We start from the raw sequence: 25,057 nt of genomic DNA, 5'->3' as shown, positions 1-25,057 counted from the left end.
GGGCCATAAGGCGCGAAAAAAAAAATTTTTTAAATAATTCACAAGCTCGCGCAATAAACGCGCATTCCCTTTTATTAGAAGGGAAAATCCGACGTTTTTTGCGTCACTTCGTTCGTGACAGTAAAATGAAATTTTTGTCCTTCGACGGATTCTGTGAAATAATAAAATGAGACCTTGTGACGTACGGAAATTAAAAAAATATATGAAAATAAAACGTTGAATCTATTTCTCGTCCAAATAATCGCCAGATCGCGATTTATAGAAAATGTTGAAAGTGTAAGAACCCTTTTATTTCCAAAACTGATTTTATTCTCACTCTAGGATATTAGTTAGCATTCTTTTGTAAACCTAACGTCTGGAAAAAAAAGTAGCGACTTCTATTGTATATTATTTACCATTCGAATAAAATTCGATAAATTTCAACTTTGTCGTTTACGAAACAGTTAAATTCTATTTATAATACGCAATTTCCATGTAAGGATTTATTTGCCGTTTCTGCGTTACATGCAGCGTCAAATGTGTCACGGCGTCAAAGTCACTCATCAACGAGATACAGGTAATACCTTCGCTCGAGGGGATGAGGTATTCTCGGTAGACATGCTTTGGAAATAGTACACAGCATTGTGCTAATTCGGTTTGGCGGAGGTAAAAATTTCCGGTGTCGACGAACACAGTTGTTGCCGAGCACTCGCGCAGATAGAGTTCCGTGACGTAGGCGCATTGCGAGTGCAGTAATATCGAATGAATTCTTGTCGATGTCAGGCTTTAAAGATACCGTGACATTACGATAAATTAATGATTGAATTCGCGAACGTATCGTTCGCGCATTTAATATGGACGTATCGTTTGAAGCTGCTGTCATTTATGGAAAGTTAGTTAATTTAATATAATTCAAATTTTATCGAACCATCGATATTCCACGCATATAACGATGTTTACTCCTACACGCTACACGGACACGGTTAATTCATATTTTATCAGGTTATTTGAAAAAGATCGTCAAATTATTTGCACGTGAGATGGAAATGTAAGGATTTCATAACCAATTATTTATATTTTTCATTTCTGGATGTTTTCGATGCAACAAAAGTAAACATATATTATGTCTGATATGCTAGGATGAGTAGATAGTAGTTTATAAGTAACTCTAGAATCTAACCCAGACCTATCAGGGATTCAAGAGTAACGAAAGCAGAATTCATCCATGCTCGAGAACAACGGATAATTCCCGTCGAAACTCCACGCAGCCTCCCGGTAACGTATAAGAAAATAACTACAGACGAGTTCCGCAAAACCCATGGGTGCAAGGTCAAAGCACATCGATAGAGCTTTCGCGTTCCCGGAAACGCGATTGTTATGGCGTACGGGGGGTTATTTAGCGGCGCAATGCAGAGTGCAAGGTCGGTGGGGGCCTGGCTCTCCTGGGACAAGGTCGTGGCGGTAAAGCTCCTTGAAACAGGATGGACAGGACACCCATGCGCGCGTGCAATCCACGTGAGGAGAATGCGCGCCGGCGTTCTGGAAGCGAAACATCTGCCTCGCTTCCACTGCAGCGGTCGCTATTCTCTTGGGCATCGATCAGCTTGGCCGCGGTTGTGCGACGGGTCGCCAGTTTCAGGCGTAACGTCGTGTCTCGCTGTCGCTCCGCCAAAGCCTTCGACCATCCTCGTGAACCATCGTCTCGATTCTTTCACGAATTCCTCCCGCGGCACGTGCGAGTCCTCGCCGATCGGGGAAACGTTGCTCGCGAACCGCTCGAAAGTAAACGGAAGTAAACGTTTACGACGGCCTTTCACCGTTCCGAGAGTTTTTGGTACCCTTCGAGAGAGATACCCGTCAGGTGGTCACGTGTGAGTCTTTTCAGAAAAGTACCCGCTATATGGTGGCGGTAATCGACGGGAGTATTCATGCTTCGTAGACTAGTTCGATCAGCTCTTACTGTAGAGTGATTAGAAACGTCGAAAGGTTTTATTCTTACATATTGAGTACCCGGAATAGTTCGGTTTTATGTTGAGTTGGTAGTGAAAGAGGAGATAGATTTTTGGAGTCGTTTGGAGGTTCGTGGATGTAATTTACCGGGATGGTTTGACCTTTGCATTCTGGGGTCCTATCAGGTTAAACGTGGAGACAATTATATAGTGGGAACTGTATTGGATTCTGTTCAATAGCGAACTAGGATAAGTCTATTCGTTTAAGGAGGAACATAATTTCATTCTGTAATTCAAATTATATTTTTTATCGAGTATGCAGTGGATCTAAGGTTGCTTGTCTTTTGTTCTTAACTCGAAATATCTATCTATTTAAAAGTCTCCTCTGCATCGGATGACTGAAAAAATGAATATACTTGTATTCATAGCTGTCGAGTGAGAGTATCTACGAATTTCAAAGTATGAATACACTTATTTTTTAATCTACATACTAATTACAAAGTGTTTAACAGATTCATAAATACTTCAACATATCATTCCCTCGTATGCTTTCAATTCACACATATTTTCATTCTATAATCACCAACATAATTTGTACATTAATTTTTCTGTCACCAATCGAGGATCTCTAAAATTAAAAGCACGAAAATTCCTAATAAACTACTCTCACGAATATTCTGAACGAGTTTGTTTTTTTTGTTTGACACTAGAAATTGGAGTTAAACACGACTTCGTGACATTTGCTTTGCAATCTTTAGAGGAATTTTTCGATGTCTAGCAGGTTTGCTTTTAGTTCTATACAAACAAAATAATATAAATGTCCACTATTCTAGTCTTAAACTAGAAAACTACATTCAATCCTTAAGATTATTATACAGCCAATAGCCCACCGATCGCAGAATCGTTGTCGAGAAAATTCAAAATGCTTGATAGTACTGTTAGATCGCAGCTAGAACTAATATTACGCGACTAGAATAACGGAATATTCGCTAGTGCATCACGCAAGCTCGGCCACCTTCTATTTATTCTCGATTCTATTCGGATCATCGTGCACCACTTGCTAGTCATAATCCAAGAAACAGAGATAATAATCCCGCCTGCAACAAGTAGCACGCCCGAGTAACCAACATCCGCAACAGTATTGCAATCCCCCGGCGTTGCATACCATTGTACAATGTGTTCATACGTGTTATATAAAATGCTCAGATCGCCGCTTTGGCAGAAAATTAACGCGTTCGATTTTAGTTGTCCGGGAATTCAACCGCAACTCGCCTCGGTATAACATTAATTGCGCACGTTGAATTCCCCCGCGTTTGGTAAACGCGATCATACGCGTTATTCTATTATTGTCCAGTGAAAATTGAAAATTATCATGCAGAAGGCGTGCAGAGAAATACCATCGGTGAACAAATCATATTTAATCCCCCTAATTGGTGCATAGCAGAAATAATACAAGTACCGAACGGGTAATACCAATATTTCCCATAGGTCAGGGGTCAAACTATGGCTTCAGCGCTAGTTAAGCAGGATTACCGCGCGCAGCTCCTTTGAAATGCTAAAACATATTGCTAGGATATCTCGTCGCAGGCTCCGTCGAATCGACAATGACGAGTGTTAATTAATTTTCACGTCATTCGAGTTAACAAAAATTATGATGATATCATGTGAGATGAAACATCTCATTTTGGCACTTTCCAGGTCCATTTTCGGTTTCCATTGAACTTTATAATGTATGTAAATAATATTCGTAATTTTTCTGGATTTTTGATAATTAATCTTGTAAGAGTAGTTCATTTTGGAAAAAAATTACTGCATATTTCTTTGCTTGCGTTTCAGTACATGTAATATGAATTGCAAAATCTAATGGGACAATAATATGAGCCACTCACTGTACAAATCGATTAACTCTACCAGTAACATAAGAATTGTAACATTACTGACGATTATTTTTTGGCTATTCTTTCTTATTAATTTTATATTCCGTTAAATGGAAGCTAAGTTTGTATTTGTGCATTCTACAATATTTATTTGAATTTATATTATATTATAAAGGGAATTTTAAAAAACAATGGAAATTATATCATCGCATTTCTCAACTTTTTATTTTATGGGGTTATTCGATTTGTGCGATGAACGATTCATATATCAAATCTCTTATTACATACATGTATATGAATACGTGTGAATTCAGAGTATTCTGATTTCTGACATTTTACATCAAGTGGCCGTTCTTCTTTCGAAGCTATGAAACTGTGTTAGCAGTTACAAATAATGCAAAGCTGAACGAACACGATACGACGGACAATATCATACGCGGCAATAGCAGAAAGGTCAGAGATTCTCCCTGTCACTTAGGGAAGCCTCTCAGTTTCGAGTTCTTGTTTGGTTGCTCTGTCGTTTTTGAATATCACACGAGAGACAAATCTGCGAAATAAACAAAAATCGCCAGACACTGATCACTGTCGCGTAAATTGTAGCTACTGGTAGTCCTGCAGTATTCTTCGCAAAACATTTTATGCACTTTCAATTTCCCTCTATTGCTTTAATTCCGATTTATAGACGACAGAAAATGGAGGGCTGTTGTTAAAAATATGCATGTGACTCATTCTAACGTGTCCTAATCGCATCCTGGCAATTATGACTTCTTGCCTGCTAGTCAAATTTGTATGTTTTCAAGATTATCGAATTAGGGATGGATTCGTGGAGTGAACTTGTTTTGTATATTTTCCAAGCTACGTTCCATTTATGTTTCCATATTAGTTCAATGACTCACAAGTTTGTTTGGTCTAAAAACATTCATAGATATTCATCGTCCTTCTAAGTTTCAAATTTCCAAAATGTATTAATAATTATCAATTATTAAACGTATCGGTGAATTTCATTCTCAGAAGGGCCACAGATATCTAATTCATTCCGCAGTTAAAGTTTAGTTATTAAACGATGAATTCTCGAAACTGTACAATTATTTTTCAAATATCTCCTATCACTGTAAAACGCGTTGACTCGGGACCTTAAAACGCAAACAGAGGAATAAAGGAAAAGTGAAACGAAGTACTTTACGCAATTCTTACGTTCGTCTTTATTTTTTCGAAGCACACCTTTGCGACCCACAAAAACGATTCAAAGACACAGCGAAAGCTCTGGCCGACCCACAAAGCAACGAAAATCAGGTCGTGAGCTTCGCCTGAAGGTAATCAGTTCGGTAATCGTACGGAACGCCGAGCTTCTCGACGAAAGAAGGAAAAGCACTGGAGCGAAAAAGATAGAAAGGGGAGCTTGCAAGCACACGAGGGGGGCCCTGACTCACCTCGCTAAATATAACGCACCGTGGAACGGTACGTGTACTACGACGTGTTCGACGTATAATCATCCAACTCGAAGTGTGAAAGCTCTGCGTTGGAAACGCCAAAACTTGCCGGACGTACGGCTCGAGCTTTTAAAGTGGCACTGCTGAATCACTCCAAAGCGAAAAGCTCGAGCGGACGCGAGGCAGCCTTTGTCTGCGATTCCGCGATCAGAATTTCTTGTCATCAACCTTCTCCGTGATATGACGTAGATTATTAGGTCGATTTACACCGAATTTACTGTTTTTCGAAATTGAATTCTTGTAGGAATTGTCGTAGTGTTCCGTACTTTTGGCGAAAGAAAGAGTTTTAATTTATTGGTATATTCGAGCATCTCAGAAAACTTGGATAGAAAGATAGTAATTTATAAATAATTAGATAGACTTGTGACCTTATAAAAAATATTATAATGTACAACAGGGCGGAAAAGTAAAATTTATTCACAATGATAACACTAAGGACAATTTTCATAAAAATCTATTAATTTATTTCTTTAGTTGTCATGTGAATCGTTTAATCATGCGTTGCATCATAGAAAGCTCGATTCTCTTTAATGTGCTGCAGTACTGTTGACAATCGAGTACCATCTCACTTACATTATCGTGCTTTAAAATGCGTACAACATCGAATAGCACTATAGATTTTATCAAGCTATTAGTATGAATTTCAGAAAATTTGTCGTACTTTGCGTTAGTGTTGTAAATAGATATTGTTTTAAATTTTGCTTTACCGTCTTATTGTACATTACAATATCTTTTTAGAGGTCAAAATTTGGTGTAATTACCTAGAAATTAGGTTACATTGAAAATTTAAATAAAATACTCTATTCAAATTTTTCTATAATATTCCTAGTTAATACCTTGTGTCTTTTCCGTAATTAATTCTCGTTATTAATAATTCTTTCTCGCGGTGTTAAGAAAATGTTAACCCATAAAAGTGGCGTTGTAAAACTAATGATGCTTGTGGCTGATACGGGGAACTGCTGATCGAAGGAAACCTCCTTTCCTCACATCGTTAGTTTTTCCGATACTGTAACTCTTTCGCTTTTGTAAACCGATAAAACTTTTACATGACTCGGGATATTTTTAGCATCACGGGCATTGTAGGTAAATATATTTCGAGAATGATCTCGAAGTGGATCGAAGACCCATTAATTTCAACCAATGCTGTTGTTACCTCTTTTATCAATCTACGTACAAACGTACAATCTGAGCAAATGCATTTATTTAATATAAACATTTTAAGATTGACACGTTAGTTTGAAAAATATTCTTTCAGTTGCTCCGCATAAAATCATTTATTATAGATGATTAAAACGTATCCTGTAATACACCTTGTACATTTTTATTCAATTTTGCTTTACATCTTCATTTCACAAATATGTAAGGGTTCCTACAAGGTCTATCTTCATGCTGATACGTATACGATATACATGGTGTTCGAATATTAGAGTCAGCATATCGTACGTATAATGGAAGCGCGTGCAATTCATTCGTGCCAGTTATTAAAACCTTTCTGTGAAGGTGAAGCCAAGAAACCTAAAAGAGACCACCCTAGTACTCCTACTTTCCAATAGACAAACAAAGTAACTAACCGTTAAATTGACCCCGTCGAAGGTTCCCACGGAAGCGACTCGACGCTCGTCCAAAGAGAGGATCATGCTTTTAATCAGTTTTCGAGATTGTCACGGTTGACCAAGAACATGTCTATAACGGTGGAGATTTATGGTCGTTGCTGAACGTTCGTGCAGTGTTGCTCAAAATCGCGGAACGATCGTCGGTAGGACTCCGGTGCGGAGAGCCGGATTGATATGCAAGTGAAAACCGTTCAAAGTCGCGAAGGATTGGCAAAGGTGGTGGAAGAGGATGACGATGAACGCTGATCGCAAACTCATCAGCCAGCCGTCGGTGGACAGCGAAAATAACGAGCGTGTCAGCACTGACCGCGTGGGTAGCACTCCTTCTCATGCTTATGTACCCTACACGCATTGATACACGCGTCGAAGACCGTGTTTATTGTTACTGTCGCCGCACTTTTCTTTCTTTTTTTTTTTTTTTTTTTTTTTGCCTTTTCGCACGTATACGTTTCATTAGCCATCCAACGCGAGCCCAGAATTTATTCGCTGTGATGCTCGAATAATTCCCTCGATGTTAACGCACGATTCGAGAACCGCGTTTGCCGTTCCACCCACGATGATTTCCACCTTTACCAAATTGCATTTCACCGTGGTCGTCGAAATTCTACTGAACAGAACACGGTAACTCGCGATCCAATCGAAATGGCAATTCCTTATGGAAAAATGAGTCCAAATTGGGTAAATAACATTTCTTTTTTCACGATGCGACTTTAAGCTCGAGTCTGGGCGTACCCTGACCTAACAGGATAAGTTCGTCTCGCAGTTTGGATCGTGACAATATCGGTTAACACGTGACCAACTGCACGTGCTCACGCATTACATAGGCACGTGCGATCTTTTATCACGAAACAACACAATCAACACGTAACAATTTCATCGTACTCTCGACAGTTGTTTGTTTAGGATTTGAAGAGAACAGTTATCGAAAATGTATACTGTACTAGTATCAACGCGATTTACGGCTACACAAGAGATAAAGTTTCTGTCTCGTGCTTAATAATTCGATTTTATGTGTCTTGATTGTAGTAGATTTATCTTTCAGAAAAGAATAATTATTTTTTTTCTACGTTAATTTAAGATGAGTGAAATACATTCAGGGGTCTACATCTCCTCAATAAATAATTAACACATTATATATTTTCGCTGTTATTTCAAGGTTCATCAATATTTTTTTAAATTGTTGTCAGCATTATTAAATAGCAGATTGCAATGTTATACAGGAACGATATTTATTTTTCCCCTATGAAATTAAAGTCAAATTTTAGTTTCAGATAGCTTTTATACATTAAATAAATATATTTGCATGATGTAAAACTCTTTCATCTAATACTTAACCTTTGATCAAGAACAATCTTGCAGTAAAACTGTTCAGCATGATCGTATATGCAATTAAATATCTATCGATATTTCAAGACATATTTTCTGAAATGTTAATTTCAATTGAAATGTTATTCATCTGTTTCAGGACACCAGAACCCACGTTGTTGTGGAACTTTATGACACGGAGCGATCTTATGTGGAAGCGCTGCAAATACTAGTCAATGTAAGTACATTTCATTTAAATCCATAAATAAATTTCACCGTCTACCATAATAAAATTCAATCTTCGATTTTATTTCAAGTGTTTGTTCAAATCGAAGACCAATTCGATGAACGTTAATCAAAATGTATTTTCCAAAACGTGTAATTAAGAGAATAATTACAAAACTGATTGATATTCGGAAAATGCAACAATTATTCTTTCCCAGAAATCTGTTATTGATTACGGGGAACAGGGCACAACAGGACACAGAATAATATTTTAATTCAACTGAGAACGCGTTGTCTCGGTTTGTGTTATTTTTCCTTGCGGAGAAATGCCAGCAGCCAACTCAATTGAAATGCGCTATTCCAAAGTTCCTCGAATATCGATGCCGCGTCCTTGTTTCTCGTAAACAAGCTCATTACTCGTTTATTTACTTCGTTCGAACAAGGATTCCACTCGAGTGATCTACTTCGTGAACAGTATCTCTCTAAGTTATGCAGTCACGCATCCCCAGGTTGTTGTTTTCGTCAAACTCTAGCAACCACCATCCGCTGTGTAACTGAAAAACCACGTAAATTAATTTAATTTTTCTCTTACTTTTGTATTTAATTTAATCTCTATACAAATTTTAGAAGAACACTCAGGATAAATGTTGATACATGAGCCGTTCACTGGACAAATCGATTGACTCCACTTTTTGAAAAATCTTAAATTTAAATGTCAAAGCATTTGGTACAGTCAACGTTTTATATTTATAATAACTTTCCTGAATAATAAAAATTAACATCATTAAACGACGAAATATGTTTGGCCGTTGAATAATAAATAATTTATTTCACGGGCCGTTTTCATCACATTTCTCAAATTTTTGTTTCATGGAGTTGATCGATTCGTGCAATGAACGGCTCAAATATCGAGTAGAATCAAAACAATATGTCGAAGACGTTATACGCTTGAAAGGACCATTAATGATTCGGTTTTTATATACAAGAGTCACGCTATTGTTCAAAGCAAAACTCCCAGCGGGATTAGTGCGCTTCAGCTCTCATGGCCTCAATCAATATTGCTGTTATTCCCAGTTAACGGCCAACAAGGGGACTGAGACCTGTCAAACGTCGATTTTGATGAAACTTTCCACAAATGTTCATTGGTCCAATTTTAGAACTGCGCTGTGTACTTCGTTGCTGCCAATTCCAAGGGAAGCAAACCCCTCGTACGAACCACCCCTCTTACGAAAACCATATATTTTGTTCCTGTCTATATAGTTTTTTAATTATGAAAGATTTTAACGTGAAAGTAGTTCCATGTTCGACATTTTAAGCGCCGGGAACATAATTATGTTGACCATTTCCTTTTCTCACTCATAGGCCTTCAGAAATAATAACACGATTTTAATTTGAAACTATTTTATTAACTTATCGATACGTTTGAAAGGTAAAGCCCTGATAACTAAATAAATTATGATGTTATTATTTGTTAATATCTTCTCTAATATAAAGGTAGATAGGTATAAGTAAAATTGGGGGCATTTATATAAGGGATGGTTCTCCCTTAAAGTAAAAAATAGCAGCGACGAAATACGACACAGTTCTTGGGTTGGATACATAATTTTCTCCCTCAATTTAAAGGAATAAAGGGACGCACAGTAAGAACATTAATAAACATTTCGTTCTTATTAAAAATATAACGAATTTTGAATATGAATGTGTAAATTGAAATATGCTCGTTAATAATAAAAATGACTAATACAAAATCGTGTAAAAGAAAAAAGCCGTATACGCGTGTCGAAAATAAAATATAAAAAGACACGATAAATAAATGAAAAGCACTGGATCGAAAGCATCAGGAACGTTTCCAATGAGAATCTGAGCCCGTTACGTGACAATTTAGCGCAAAGTTTCATTAGAATCCCCTATAAAATAGGAGGAAAGTAAACCCTCGAAGGAAAACGGTGCTTTCTTGGTCGCTTGACATTTCAAGAAGCTCATTCCCGTGTGTGTCTCGGGTTTCGTCGTCGTATTCCCACCGAAGGCTCCCGGATCGATAAATAATGCCTGCAATTAGTCCGTCGTAATTACGGTGCCGCCTCTGTGATTCGATACGATCACGGAAGGACGATTCTTCATAAACACCGTTGAAAATCGACGCGTAAATGGGACGCAACCTTCGGCTGCAACCCTGCGCGCGCGTGCGACCGACGCGTGTTCTGAATTTAATGGCTGCAATCCGTGACAGGCGTGATTTCCAGATTTATTTACGCGTATCGATATATCGGTCTTGGCGCGTACGTGCTTTTACGACCGCGATCTCGTGAAACGGCCCACGTAAATGGTTCTCGATCGAAGGTGTCTGCGGTCTCAATGGATCCGCCGACGGAGAAACGGGGATCTTTCCGCGGCTGAATTGCGTTCTATTAGTTTACCATTTATTGAATAATTGGGAAAAGGTCACGGTTGAATTGAGAATCGAAAATGCCAATAGCTCTGTCACGCGGAACACAGCGTTCCTAGTTTGAGGCTATTAAACTGTGTTAATTGAGCAGACTTGAATAATTACGACGCCGACATTTTCTGGATGTTTAACTTGTCCTAAACGGCGTGCTTGTTAATTATACAAATAAATAAAGACTGATATTATGTAGAATTGTGTGAAAATGTAGGATACCGTAAATAAAATATAAAAGAACGCGGTAAATGAATTATAAATTATAAATTACGATATTAAACTAATGAATTTTCTGAATGTTCAACTTGATTACGCGAATATTTCTGATATTAAAAATAAACTTCGGAACGGAGGTGTTCGAATAAGAATATCAGCATTTATGTCTTTGTATTATTCCGAACAGAGGAAATATTTTCCTCGAAATATCCCAACGTCACGCGGTCTCCAAAGGGTTAATTCATCCCCAGAAGTCAACAACGGAGACGTCTTGTTATTAAAACATCTTGATCCCATTCCACGAAGTCGTTCCAATCCCATTCGTGAGACGCAAACATCACGAACAGCGGAACGCGGCCTGGGAAAAATATTTATTAATCCTCGAATCGAACGTTTTTCTCTGTCTAGATCGGCATTTCGGTCGATTTCTTTTTAATGGAAATTTCAAGCGCACTATTTCCTCAGAGATTTCCGTAGAAGTGCTTTTAATCGTCATGTTTGTTCGGATTCTTGTGTAAAAGTTATGACCATGCCGTTTATCCGGGGCTACGCGTAATAATTCCAGCCGTGACGTTTGCTGTTTTCGAAGAATCTTTGCTCGACATTTCGATTTTAATTTCTACGAATGTTTCCTCGGTTTGCATCAGAGCTAACCGAATGCATCGCTGACGAAATTTTTATTCGATTTTTTAGAGGAACTAATATATAACCGCTGACAATAAAGCATCGTTCGACTTCTTTATTGGTCGAACGTTTCGATTTATTTGAAAGGCCTTGTTTACAGCTGATCATAGTGTGATGTGCTCAAAAGGGACCAACGATTTTTGTCCTCTCACCCGTAAATCCAGGGAATTCTTTCTGCTTTGGCATTCGTCGAATAAAAATTTATTTCACGTTAAAAATTACGCGGCGTTAAGTAATATCTTACACGAGGTAACGTTTGTGCCTATTTCTATACCGGGTCGCGACACTCTTTTCCGTCCAGAAGTATTTCCACGATCGGCCTTCTCGGTCCCCGAGGAGGAATTCGAGGAATCGCGTTGCTTGCGTCCACATTAACGGGCCTATGCACTTATTTATGAGTCATGGAGAAAAAAGAAACAGAATCGTCGTTTAACCTGAATATTTCACTGACAGTGAGACTACAGAAACTGAAACGAAAAATAATTTAATGTTTCAGAAATACTTACAACCGTTGAAGAGTTCCGAAAATGCTGGTTTGGTGGATGCCGCGACAGTGGACGAGATCTTCTATCAGGTAAAAATTTTCAGCGTTTCTTCATTTTGAAACTTTAATATAAAATACTCGTTATCTGTAGAAAATGTAAGAAATATAAATACGCTTCTTTGTCTGAAACAAAAAGAGAATCGAAAATAGTATAGGCAATCGTTCCGAAAGCATAACCAGTACTCTGTTAAATATTAACAAAGGATAGCATAAACTTCTTTGATTCTTAATGTAAGAATAATTGTTGGAAATCTTGTAAAAGATTCACGTTCCGTTAAGTAAATATTCATGACAGATGGATACAAAGTATATAAACAATTGTGGTATTATACTTGAGTGTGCAGACCAAAGTTTGTACAAAAATGTTGGTACGGAAAGAATTGTGCGTAGTGTTCCTTTGTCTGACTATATCCGAACTTTTCTACTTGCCGTAAATTCCAAGCAATTCAGACGCCTCGGAATTTGCACGAATCGGAACACAATGCGATAAGAAAACCAAACGAAAGGGAATCCCTTCCAATACCTTCAACGGGGTTTACAAGTTCGACCTTTGATTACCATATTTTCCAAATTATTATATTTCTCTATCTTTGATCTTTAACCTTTGCGTTCCTAACTAATCAATTTTATAATTACAAAAACATATTAATCTAAGAACTATCGTTTTCCAATTAATAATGAACGTTCCGATCAAATAGTATTGAAAGTCTTCTTTGGAAATGAAAAATGATCAATTTAAAGTACGAAAGTGAAATACAATATAGATTAATGTAATGTGACGATAGAAATCGCAGATCACGAATAAGAAATTGAAGATTAAAATACATTCGATAGAAATGGCGTTTCTCTAGTTTGTTGGTTCTCGTACAATGGTGTCTTCATCAAAAGAGAAGGTAACGTTGTCAATAGCGAGCATTCGCGTGTTTCAGATTCCTTCTATTCTCAATCATCACGAAGTATTTCTGGAAGAGTTGCGTAAAAGGTTGGATACTTGGGAACTTAAACAGACGATCGGCGATGTCTTCCTGGATGTGGTACGTTTTCACTTACAAGATATTCGCTCCATTTTTCATTACACACAACCCGTACTTTATATTCGAATATCAACGACACTTATCCTAAGGCACCCTCTATAATCCGTTATCCCCTTTATTTCTTCATATATTCGTATGAGCAACGAAGTTGTTATTATTCAATACCTGTTAGAGGCTCTAACGCATATTTCTGTTTTCTCGACAGTTCACGAAGCCAGTCGTCCTGGAGACGTACACACTTTTCCTTGATAATTGGAAGTCCGCGAGAAAGGCGATAAAAACGACTTGTCAAGCGAAACCGGCTTTCGCGCGATTCCTCGAGGTACACAGCGAAGATTCTCTTTCATTTTCCTTGTTTCAACCAACGCTTTTGTCGTCCGTGTTCTTAAACGTCGTCTCGGTCAGGAATTGTCACGAGCAAATTTTTCCATTTCCGCGGCTTGGCAATCTCCCCGAGAGCAGCTCGTAGAATATTCTTCTTCGGGCGTTTCTACGAGTCGTAGAGTCTTATTCTCGGGTCGCAGATCCCGTTTTGCTTCCTTAAATTGCGCTCGGTAAGTTTACATTACTTGGATCGTTTCCTTCGCACGCGACAGACCATGGAACGGGAGCACAAAGGGAAGCTCGGGCTGGATCAGTTACTGATTAAACCAGTGCAGAAGATACCACGTTACGAGCTGCTAATCCAGAGACTGTTGAAGCACACCGACACCTCGCATCCGGACTACGAGCTGCTCCAGGCCGCCCAGAAGGAAGTGCACGAGTTGGTCGTGAAGATCAATTGCACGGAAAGGGAGTCCCTTGAGTGGGAGCAGCAGCAAACTACGTTGAGAGAAGTTCAGGCGCTCGTCGAAGGACTTGCTGGGATCGTCACGAACGACAGGTGCGTAGCTACGGAACCAACCACATAACATACGCATTAGTACTGATAGATATTAATAGCCAACCCCTTACATCGCCACTAAACCTGCAATTTCCAACTTCAAGTTATGGATAAATCAAATTGGAGCTCTTATCGATCGTTTTGTGAACTGAAATGTCGTAAACGTTACATTATTCGTTAGAGTGTAATAGTTCCAAGTAACTTTAAAAGATGGCACTTGGAGGTATTCATAGAAACTGAAGAGTCAAATTCCTATTTGTAATGCTTATACAGCTTTCTCTTCAACTTTCTTCAAAATAACCATCTTACCATATTATCGACACAGTGCGATAGACGATGTTATTGTACAATCATCGAGATCTAATTCCCAAGCAAAACTTGTAACCTCGTCAAAATATGCCTCATTTTCCATAACCAGATACTATAAGCTAACTTTAAAAAATATGAAAGAGAAGAAAAAGATTGTTCCACCTGTTTGAAGTACACCTACATGAACAGAGATTCGACCAGTTACGTACGAACACATTCATTTAGAAATACAAAAATGTGAATGCTGGTATTCTACAGGTATTTCACACTTGACACAATAGATTGGTTATCAGACGTCTTTCCGTCCCATGTAAAGAGTTGCACTCGCTTCTCCATTTCATGAACCATTCAACCTTTTAAGCGCGGGCAGCGTATCGATTCCCAATACTGATGCGTGTCACTGCAGAAGCTGCTAGGAAAACAAAAAGATTCATCTGAATTGACGCATCTATTTTTGCTGCAGAGCTTTCGTTCGCCACGATCTGGTCACGATAGTCTCGAATCAAGGAACAAAAAAGGAGCGCGCGCTATTTTTGTTCTCCGATCTGCTTGTTATCACCAGTATCAAGAGGAGGAGTGGACCCATAAGAAAACCGTCGACGTGAGTGTGTACCGTATCTTTGGAGAATATTCAAACATTTACCGTGCTCGAGCGCGATTTTTCTACACGAAACTGTAAATAAAATCAGTTGCTCCGTGACTTAAAAATTGTAGCAACTTGATATTAGTTTAATCCATTTACCGCCAAACAAATTTAAAGCGTTTTGCTTTCGACGCCAAGATTTAATAAAGGTGTGTAATCTTGGTTATTATTTTGATATTAAAAAGGGTTATTAAATTCGTTGTTTTAAAAAGAAAATTTACGATCTTACGAGGAGATAGAAATCTTTAGTGTGGTATTGAAAAGTGGGGTAGCCTGTATAGGATACTAGTAAATTTGTTTCCGTAAACATCAGTCTAATTCATCCTCTGATATTTAGTTCTCTGTACTTTTTGTAGGAGTTCCTGCCCGAACAGTTTGGTCGGCCTACTGGAAGCAAATAAGTACAAAATGTTAATGAGAATACCGCTGGACGACCTAGAGGTTATGAAAGGTACGAATCTCAGGAATAAAATTATTTATCATTCTTTATTCAGCATTTTTTAACTTCCTCTGAGTCTATCGAGAGCTAAAATTTAATTTTAATTCTCGTTTATTTTTACGACAGCCAAAGATGAAAACTTAAGGCGAATGGCTCGCGAGGTAGACCACCTTCGTGAAGACTGCGCAACGTTGACACAACTTCAGGAACTCGCATCAACGTTGCACGGCGCGAAGCAACAGTTGGAGGATCTCATCAAAGACATGCTAGGACAGGCGCAACGTCAATTAGCCGAGAGGAACGCGGCGCACTCGCAATTAGCCTGTCTGGAATTAACGCTTAATACTCAGTGAGTTACACGCTTTAAAGTCCTTAACAAAGTACCAGTTCTAGATCTCTACCGAACCAATTATTCTATTAGAAGATGTCAACATCTGCTGATTGGACTTAAAGCCTGTTTTATCATTATCATTACTTTAAGAAATGTTGAGAATTGCCAGCAGGACTTTTCAAATTGATAAACCAGATTCACTCTACTTCAAACGATTGAATTTCTCCTGCGCTCTAGAAACTCTCCTATTGATCCTTAATGCCAGCTTTCCACAATTCAGATTCATTAAGAAGATTCACGTGTCAGTCTCATTCTCGCGTTCCCTGTGAGGTTCGCGGACATATCGCGGCTCGCGTGTCATTTACCAATCAATAAACGTCGCGAGAAAGTGTCATCCCAAAGGACAACGGTGAATACCGTTCGCCGGGATATCGAACACTGACGCCCCATTCTGTCGGCCGTTCGGAAAGCCGCTTAGCGCACAATAACGTATTTTTACATTGTCTCCCTCACGTTCCGCGTGCACGTGCGTGACATCCAAGGACCGTGCGTTTTCTCTCCATCGATAAATCCAACGTGACTTACCACTTTGCGCACCGTTGTCTATTTCCAGGGCTGGGATCGAGAATATCTTCGTAATGTTCACGAAACCAGACAAAAGGGCTAGCTGGGAGGAGAGTTTCAACGAGGCCAAACAAAAGTTAGGTGAGTGCCATCCAGCCTCCAGCAAAGTCCAAATCAGGTGTCTGACCAGTCTCGATGTCTCTACTTACAGCGTTGTCCGCTGATAGGAGGCCCTGCCCAGAGTTTGTGGGACCTCTGCCGATTCGCAAGACTCGGGCTGGCTTGCAGTTTACCTGCGCCGCCCCAACCTTGGCGAACGGACAGGGTTCTAGAGACGTTTGGGTGTGCAACAGCGATGGTTACGTTGGCCAGGTCTGTATGTTGAGTCTGACGCCTGGACCGCCGCAGGTTACATCCTGCAACGGAGTTTGCAACGCAAGGATTCTGTGTGTTGCGGCAATCCCGGCATGCACGCTGAGGTACGGCTCTTTTCTCTCTTAGAGTATTGGAGATGCGTTTCTTGAGGCTATCATGGCTTGGGGTCTTGCGATTCGAACTATTCGAGGCTTTCGGAGTATTCTTCGGAGATCTAATACCGTATCGACCCTGCCATTTAGTTCGAGACTTTTCTAGTAGGATACAGCAGGCAACCGCGAGCCTCGAACAGTACGAATCGTATCTTTAGCGAGTGATTTTGTTATGATTCTTTAGGAGAAGAAGGAATGAATGATCTATCAAGTAAATTGTACGATAATGTTGAAAGTAAGCAGGTTTACCTTAGTAGAATAATTTGTCTTTTCTAATGCTTTGTAGGTGAGTAGAAAGAGGCTTTACTTTACCTGTATTATATTTTAGATCAAATTCGTGCGTGACTAACAACATTTCATTCGCGAACAGTAAGAGCGGCATAAGCATCTCGGTCCAGGATGTCGATGCCAGTGGCGGGAACATACAGTTAGATAGGTAATGTTGTTAACTGACAGTTTGAATCGGGGCGAGTAGAATCGCGTTATTGTTTAGGCAGTCTTGCGCGACAAGGAGTCAACTTGTGATTTTAGGCGGTAGCCAGTGTCTGCATTTTTTATTATCTAAACCTATCGATGCTTCTATACTGACAATAGCGTAAACCTTCACATTCATGAAACCATTTAAAATAATTATTAGTTGATTCCTTGTTAAACGGGATGACTCGCCTAACTATTCATCCTTTAAATTAAATTATTTAAGCGATTACTCTACTATCTAAATGTAGAAGTCACTTTAAAATTACTAAACAGAACACTTGATTCTTTATTCTGAAATTAGAAAATACACTGAACACTAACTGAAAAAATGTGTCATTATTTTGGAAACTTGAACTATTATTCGTTAGGCGAATCCCCCTGTAAAAATACCTGATAGTTGTGATATATGTGTTCCGCGGAATGTTTCCGAAACCTTTTGATTGAATTTTCCCTACAAAGTACGCTAATTAAATCATCTCTCGACGCGTTTCATCGTTAATCTAAGAGAATTATCTTACAGTAGCTCGAGCTCCGACGACTCGGACTCGGACGACATTCCATGTGCAGATACGGGTAGCCTAACCTTGAGTGGCGATGTTCCGAGTATCGATAATTCTACAACCGAAGAGGACATCAATCAACCGACCATGTGGCTCGGGACTGAAGATGGATGCGTGCACGTTTACAACTGCAACGATAATATCAGGACAAAAAAGAACAAAGTGAAGATACAACATAACAGCAGCGTGCATTGCATCATGTAAGATTGTCGTCTACCTAAGATCGTTTACTTCTTCGACTGTTAATTCATTCACATTTACTCGTTTGACATTTCAGATACTTGGACAATAAGGTGTTCGTGTCACTAGCTAATGGAGATATCACAGTTTATTCTCGAGATCACTGTAAGTTAACTACGATGATTAAAAATAGTACACCTTGTACACGAGATGAGTACAATAATGCTTGATGATTCTAAATTTATTTCTATTTGATATGAACTCTGGATTAATTCTATGAATGATATTTTGATTTAACTTTATTCATATATTTTCTTATACATGCATCTAATTCAAATTCAGGCTTTTGCTTAATCAACCTTAATCGTAGAGCTAAGTCAACTTTTATCTATTGTGTTTTATATCATTGATGGACCTGCGTCATGTGCCTATCTAAACCTAGCACTTCTTCCATTCGTTTCTCTTCTTCTCGTAGTTTCCGCTATTTACCCACAACCTTTACTTTGCAGTGGGTGGTTGGAACACAGCCGATCCAACAACGGTAGCAGTAGGCACAGTGGCGTCTCCAATCACGAAGATGCTTCCAGTGTCTGGGAAACTTTGGTGCGGCTGTCACAATACCGTGAAGGTCCTAAACACCCACACATTGGATATCGAGCACACATTCGCCGTTAGCAACGACACTTCTTTGTCCATCTCCTGCATGGCGAGCTCCGGTGGTCTCGGGGTTTGGATTTCTTTGCACAACAGCGCCGTGCTACGACTGTTTCATTCCGGTAGCTACGAGTGCCTGACGGACATCAATATAGCCCCAGCTGTCACCAAAATGCTCACCAGTAAGTCTCTACGTGAATGTAGAGAAAAGTCGTGCAACAGAGAGTTGCCGCTCTGCATCGAGACACTTTGATCGTTTAACCCTTCGAATGTCAGAGGAAATTTTTATACATATTCGAGAAATTCCAGACGATTTTAAGCAAAGATCCATGACTGTAAACAAAAATTGATACATTTCGGTCATTTTATTTTAAGGTTTATGAAATTTGTACACGATACTAAAAACATGTTGGACTTCCTTTATTACTAAAAAAAATGAAAGTAAAAGGTTATAGGTTTAACAAAAAATGAATTTGTACAAAGAAAATATTTTCACAAAAACTTGAACTTGAATTTTGTTTGCAAATAAACATAATTTATTGTCTGTCGAAATGAATCTTTTCAGTTAGTTTGTCTTCATTCATAATTGATGTTTTAATGAATTATAACACTTACACCATCGAGCAGCGATATATCGTTCTTCGCAACTTTTGAAAGTTCATGGAGGAGCGATATACCGCTCTTTGACACTCGAGGCGTTAATTCTAGAGCATTAGCAAGCACAGAACGAAACGCTACCCTCCGTCTATGGTATTTATTTTAACGGAAGCTTTAAACTTGCTGCAGGTTGCGATGACATAATACGACAGCACAAGGCCGCCTGTCTCAGGGTCACCGCACTTTTGGCTTGCAACGAGTTGCTTTGGATCGGCACGAGCGCCGGCGTACTATTGACCGTGCCAATTCCCCATATAAAGCCATCCACTCAGAGGATGTCTCAACCGCCGATCGTGACTGGTGGGTATTGACGTCACATTCGATCGGCTATAAGCAAGCATCTTTATTGCTTCCGATATAATTAGAAGCTGGCCGCCGACCGGGACGCCTCACACTTCTCGCGAGGTGTCTGCTTCGACGTCGAGATACAGAGCCGATCAATCATTTGCGAAATTTTTGGATCCGTTCGCGTATTTCATGCAAGATATTTATAAGATACCCGTCATGGACAAGGCTGATACATCGCGAGAAATGGTGCCTTTTACGTCGAATTTCAGTAAAGAAGCTTGTAAGCTTTGCGATGCTTGTTCGCTGTTGCAAAAAAAGAGCAGAATTAACAACAAATTCCACGAGACTTTACTTTGATACAATCGAAGTTGACGCCTGTATGTTAGGAGACATGCATGTCATTTGTAAATCATTAAAGCTCTGGGTTGAGTCTTCCTCAGTTTACGTATATTGTAATCATGGGATCAAAAACTTAAGTATAATCATGTATAAGGATGTCTAGGATACCTGCAAGTACAAAGGCCTGGATTAAGAGTCCGAATAAAATATATATGAAAAATTAAGCATTGTGAAACCAACAGAATAAGAGAGAATTATTTAGGTTTCTTTTCTGTCGAACAAATAGTATAAAAAGAAAGGTATCGTATTTATATTTCTATACTATTTATTCAACAAGGAAAAGATCGAAATAATTGTATTCCATTCTTTTCATTTCATATTAATCAACGTTTCTGCAACATGTCTCTAATATTATTGTTATGTTTTTCAGGTATTCCCCATGGACATACCGGACATGTACGTTTCCTGACATGCGTAGAAACGTCGACCCCTCCAAAGCCGGATCCACGTCCGAAGGTGGACCGATATTCTCTGAAATCCAACAAGAACCAACAGAACAACATAAATCGCGGGAAGCTTCTCGTGATATCAGGTGGAGACGGCTACGAGGACTTCAGAGGACCTCAGGCATCTGCCGAGCTGCAGGCTGGTCGAGAGGATTCGACCAATCATCTCCTGCTGTGGAAAGTGTGATGTGATCTAGTACGGCCCTCGGTGAGTCAAATAACTTTATCCACCTTATGTAATTTTAAAATAAAAGACACGCGATAGGTAATGCGAACGAAGGTTATTCTTCTTAGTACTTACGCATTTTTAATACTCAAGAAAATAACACGCTTGAGTTATGTTTGAAAAAGATACAAACGAGAGTCAAAAATTCTACATTCACCCCTTCAAATACCATTGAAGTTTCGATGTGCCAGCTGCAGGGCTCCCTTGTCAAGAGAGATACGTCGAATTTATTACACATCTGCTAGCAAGGGGAGTCTGCGATTCTACAGAAATCAATAAACGTATACAAACTGTAGATCAACCGTATCTAGGCAGAGATTTTTTAAAAAACGTAGTTGGAATAACTCAACGTTCTTATTATACGATACACCTAGTTCTCTATTTGTATGATTGTCACCAAAAATGGCGGTATCGTTATCGGTATCGGTCAATAACTAAATGGCTTATCATAAACAAAAAATATAGAAATACTACGATCATAACGACCAGTTCGGTAGTTTTAGTGTTAACAAATTTTCGACCCTTATTCTTAACGGTTAAATAAAGTTTGCCCCGCGCGTCACACGAATACCACACTTACTAAAACTCGCCACAAAAAAAAAAAAGAAATTACAATCACGTCTCATATCGGTGTTCTTCAGGTAAGGGTCGCAGTTCACGAACGTCGGCATGACACGCCGTGGGAATCGTTGTTACGTGTGCGAGCCACACGTGGTCGGGTCCGCCATCGTCCGATCGTGGCTGTTCAGGACGTATTCGCCCGACAATTTTTCAGAGAACGCGGGAAAGTTCTCTGGCTGGTCTTGGCCGAGTGGATCAAGAGCAGGATAAAGGAGGTTCGTTATTTTCAAGGTGCCAAGAAATTCGGGTTGCCCGGCGTCTGGAAACTCGAGTAAGATATTTTCCACGGGTTAAACTTTAACGTTGATCGAGAACAGACCTCAGGTCGGAGTGATTCGTTGGATCGTTTTTAGACGGTACCGCGAAACGGCTAACTGAAATCAAACGAAAACCGGAACAATCCTATAAAACATTACCAAGTAACGAAATTTGATCAATGACTGTCGATCGTTCGTAATCGTTTGACATCAGTGAGTCGTTTCTATGTGCAGATTTGTATTTTTCCACCGGGTTTGACGATAGTTTCGTTGGATCGACATTTGCTGTCGATGCGCACTCGATTTGAAGGTACTTGTCCATCCTATCACGAACACCCAAGTCTCGTTGGCTTGAACGTTCAACCGAATACTACCGTGGTAGTTTGACACAGGTGTTTTCGAAGCCAGTGATGGTTCAAGGAAGAGAAAATTCGATCTACGATGTGCGTACTCGTTCGAGGAGCGTTAATCAGGGAGACGTGATGAAGTACGATACCTGGAAGAGCGTTGAATCGAGCTTATTATACAACTGATACTGGCCTAAGCTAATGTAGACGCTAAATAGAGACTTAATCCAGTTAGTGTGCCAAAAAACGAATTTATCATTGTCCATCGATCGACGCTGCGCAAGAACTGACGTACTCTTCGTTATTCCTTTTTAGCGACAAACGCAGAGCTGAATGTGTTCGTGTTAAAATGAAATGGAATTCATTCGAATTCAAATCGTGGGTACGGATTATAAATTATGATTCATCTGACACGAACAAAGGAAATTTGTTTATCGACGCGTTGTTATAGCTGATAACGGAATATTGTAGTTTATTCGCCGCCCCTTAGGAAGAGAAAGGGTGAGAGGAGGTGTGATTGCAAAAATTTAACTTGTATGGGAGAACCAGTGACGGTGTATTTCGTGGTTGTTGTTCAATCTGTCGTTTTTTGCGAGAAAACTGTTATTATAAGTAAAAGAAATCGACGAGAGATTAATGGAGGTCGTGAACAAAAAAAAATTGTTATTCGAACGAGGATAATTCTTTAAAGCTTCGTCGCGATAATTACCTCGATGAAATCGTTCTATTGTTTCGAGCTGCATTGATGGTACAAAATTCGAGAGGCCAAGTATAGTTTTCCCTGGTCCTCCGGGGTACTTTTGTATAAGTCTCTTTATACCTTCCGCGCATTTTATTCGCTTAAATCTTAAGCGATTCTACTTTTTTACAAACTTCTACTTGCGGAGAGTATCGACCATGTAATTAACATACAGCGTATTTGACAATAATTAATTAATATCGTTAATATTGTTCGAGTAATCCTATACGAGACCAAGTATCGTCATACCAGATGATGTCAACTGATGTACCCAGTCGTTTTAATTCCAGAATGATTTTCGTTCGTAGCGCACGTTTACGCTTATTGCGTTTCACGGTGAAAAGATAGCCAAGGAATCGTTTAAGAAGAATAATCTCGTGAAATAAATTGTTGCCAAATATCATCGATATCCGACAAATCAACACTATCAGCTTTCGATTGCAACCAGCTCAAACTGACGAACGTGTATTAACCAACTTGCTCTACGAACAGTAATAGGGAAACTTTTTTGTGTGTGCGTACACCTCCATTATAAATGCTCACAAACATTGCTCATGGATTAGAAAAATGAGTTTGAAACATATAAGGCCACTTCATACATTTAAGTACATTAAAAAAAATCTGTGAGACCCAAGAAAGAAACGAATATCATACATTCACCAGAAAATCTCATATTTATACAATTTTCCATTTTCGTTCCTATTATTTTTCTTACCCTGCTACGAATAATGAAACAATCATCTTCGAAAAAGCAAGTTTTCTGTTATCCAAAACTACTTTGTTCTTTTAACCCAACAGTCTCATGAAGATTCTGCTGTACATTCAATATTCGTGGATGTGTTAATCGATCTTCGCAAGCCTACCGCTCGAGGAACGTGCGATTTACCGCTATCAAGACTCCTAGCCGTTGTACTGGACTTATATTACATTAATCGGTGTGATTTCTGTTATCCTACGAGACGCGCACCTTAGCGCGCACAGTTGACTTCACGATTGCCTGAAAATAGAATCAAGACAACCCGCGAACAAACAGTTGTATGCGACGACGTACTCTGCCTTCGAGATTTGTCTTTCACAAATAAATGTCAGTTTACTCGTAACACGTGTAATCATATCGTTATTACGTTGTACGGCGCGTGTGCGAAGGAGAGATCGAATCGTATGAGTTGTACTGAATGGGAGTTATAAATATTGCCCTCGAATGATATTCGGTATATGAAGAAAGTCTCTTTACCTATGAAGTGTGCTTTAACGAATAAAAATATCATAAACTCTTTAATTAAATCTACGCTTGTGAGTTGAAAAATAGAATTAAAAATGCAGGTAGCCAGTACAAGCATTATTATCTATTACTCCGAATAATACTGTTTGTACTGATCGATCTAATTAGAATACTAGATACTAATGCTCACGGCAAAGTTCCTGCATTTTTAATAATAACATGATACGAAATCTTCGCCGTTGATGATATAATCTTTTCCAAAAACTGTGCTCGTTGAACTTCAGTTTCATTCAAGGACAATCTCTCCAGCTCCCTGAGTATAGTATTGTGCGTTGCGTGCCGGAAAGACGCACAATCGAAAGAGATCCGGCGAATTAAGCGAAATTTCACTTTGGTTGTCTCTGTGTTTACCTAGCGAATAGGAACTTGAAACCCTCGTCCCGGGGCCCGTGATTATTCCGTCGACGAACGGTCGGGAAACGAACGTGGATAAAAAAAAAAAATACTATTATTTATTTGTAGCTACATAAGGTATGTGAAAGTACGTCACCTGTATCGCGATTGATACTGTACGAATGCATCTGTGGTATTTCTAGTGTGCAATAAAAGGTGTCATGTATTCAGCAACGATCGCGTCCGTAAGTTATTATTAATGTCATAAGTGTCTAGAGGCAAGTTACGTAACAGCGTAAAAAAAAATATATTTGTATTATATGTACTCCTTCCTCTCCATTGGTCTCGTTATTTCGTTATCCTGCATTCTAACATCGTAAATTTACTCAGAATCCATCAAAGAGAATGATTATTTTAATCTTACTAGGTTCCCGAGTACGGTTTGTCTTATCATCTGCTTCACCAGCGTTAATGATACCAGTATAGACATACGGTAACGTTTGCAACATGTTTGCTTCAGAAAATTAGATTTTAACGAT

At 39.1% G+C, this 25,057-nt stretch overlaps 1 protein-coding gene and 1 long non-coding RNA gene across 8 annotated transcripts in view; one reads left to right on the top strand and one right to left on the bottom strand.

Annotated features, from left to right (window-relative positions):
* The window catches only part of LOC128891338 (rho guanine nucleotide exchange factor osg-1), a 61,020-nt gene extending 36,177 nt beyond the window's left edge, over positions 1 to 24,843 (top strand). For 2 of the 6 annotated variants that reach the window (XM_054150750.1, XM_054150749.1), the window contains exons 9-25: positions 8,374 to 8,451; positions 12,275 to 12,352; positions 13,252 to 13,356; positions 13,562 to 13,678; positions 13,953 to 14,239; positions 15,012 to 15,149; positions 15,548 to 15,642; positions 15,757 to 15,979; positions 16,575 to 16,666; positions 16,737 to 17,004; positions 17,381 to 17,488; positions 18,050 to 18,289; positions 18,367 to 18,434; positions 18,779 to 19,105; positions 19,710 to 19,880; positions 20,638 to 20,921; positions 21,581 to 24,843. In XM_054150750.1, the coding sequence (XP_054006725.1) occupies positions 8,374 to 8,451; positions 12,275 to 12,352; positions 13,252 to 13,356; positions 13,562 to 13,678; positions 13,953 to 14,239; positions 15,012 to 15,149; positions 15,548 to 15,642; positions 15,757 to 15,979; positions 16,575 to 16,666; positions 16,737 to 17,004; positions 17,381 to 17,488; positions 18,050 to 18,289; positions 18,367 to 18,434; positions 18,779 to 19,105; positions 19,710 to 19,880; positions 20,638 to 20,900 (2,658 nt within the window). In that variant the 3' untranslated portion in view covers positions 20,901 to 20,921; positions 21,581 to 24,843. The remainder of the gene's footprint in view (positions 1 to 8,373; positions 8,452 to 12,274; positions 12,353 to 13,251; positions 13,357 to 13,561; positions 13,679 to 13,952; positions 14,240 to 15,011; positions 15,150 to 15,547; positions 15,643 to 15,756; positions 15,980 to 16,574; positions 16,667 to 16,736; positions 17,005 to 17,380; positions 17,489 to 18,049; positions 18,290 to 18,366; positions 18,435 to 18,778; positions 19,106 to 19,709; positions 19,881 to 20,637; positions 20,922 to 21,580) is intronic. The other 4 variants (XM_054150753.1, XM_054150752.1, XM_054150751.1 and 1 more) reach the window with 4 other exon arrangements.
* LOC128891403 (uncharacterized) lies at positions 8,458 to 13,647 on the bottom strand. Of its 2 annotated transcripts, none has more exons than XR_008460820.1 (3): positions 13,522 to 13,647; positions 12,285 to 12,445; positions 8,458 to 8,992 (listed from the first exon to the last, which is right to left on the bottom strand). It is a non-coding gene; the product is annotated as an uncharacterized LOC128891403 (long non-coding RNA). The 2 variants fall into 2 exon arrangements; XR_008460821.1 differs by lacking the exon at positions 13,522 to 13,647 and adding an exon at positions 13,373 to 13,461.
* Positions 24,844 to 25,057: the final 214 nt, after the last annotated feature.

The sequence above is a fragment of the Hylaeus anthracinus genome, unplaced genomic scaffold (genome assembly GCF_026225885.1).
Source record: "Hylaeus anthracinus isolate JK02 unplaced genomic scaffold, UHH_iyHylAnth1.0_haploid 12001, whole genome shotgun sequence".
In the NCBI taxonomy this organism is placed as follows: Eukaryota; Metazoa; Arthropoda; class Insecta; order Hymenoptera; family Colletidae; genus Hylaeus; species Hylaeus anthracinus.
This window is presented reverse-complemented; position numbering and strand designations above follow the sequence as displayed.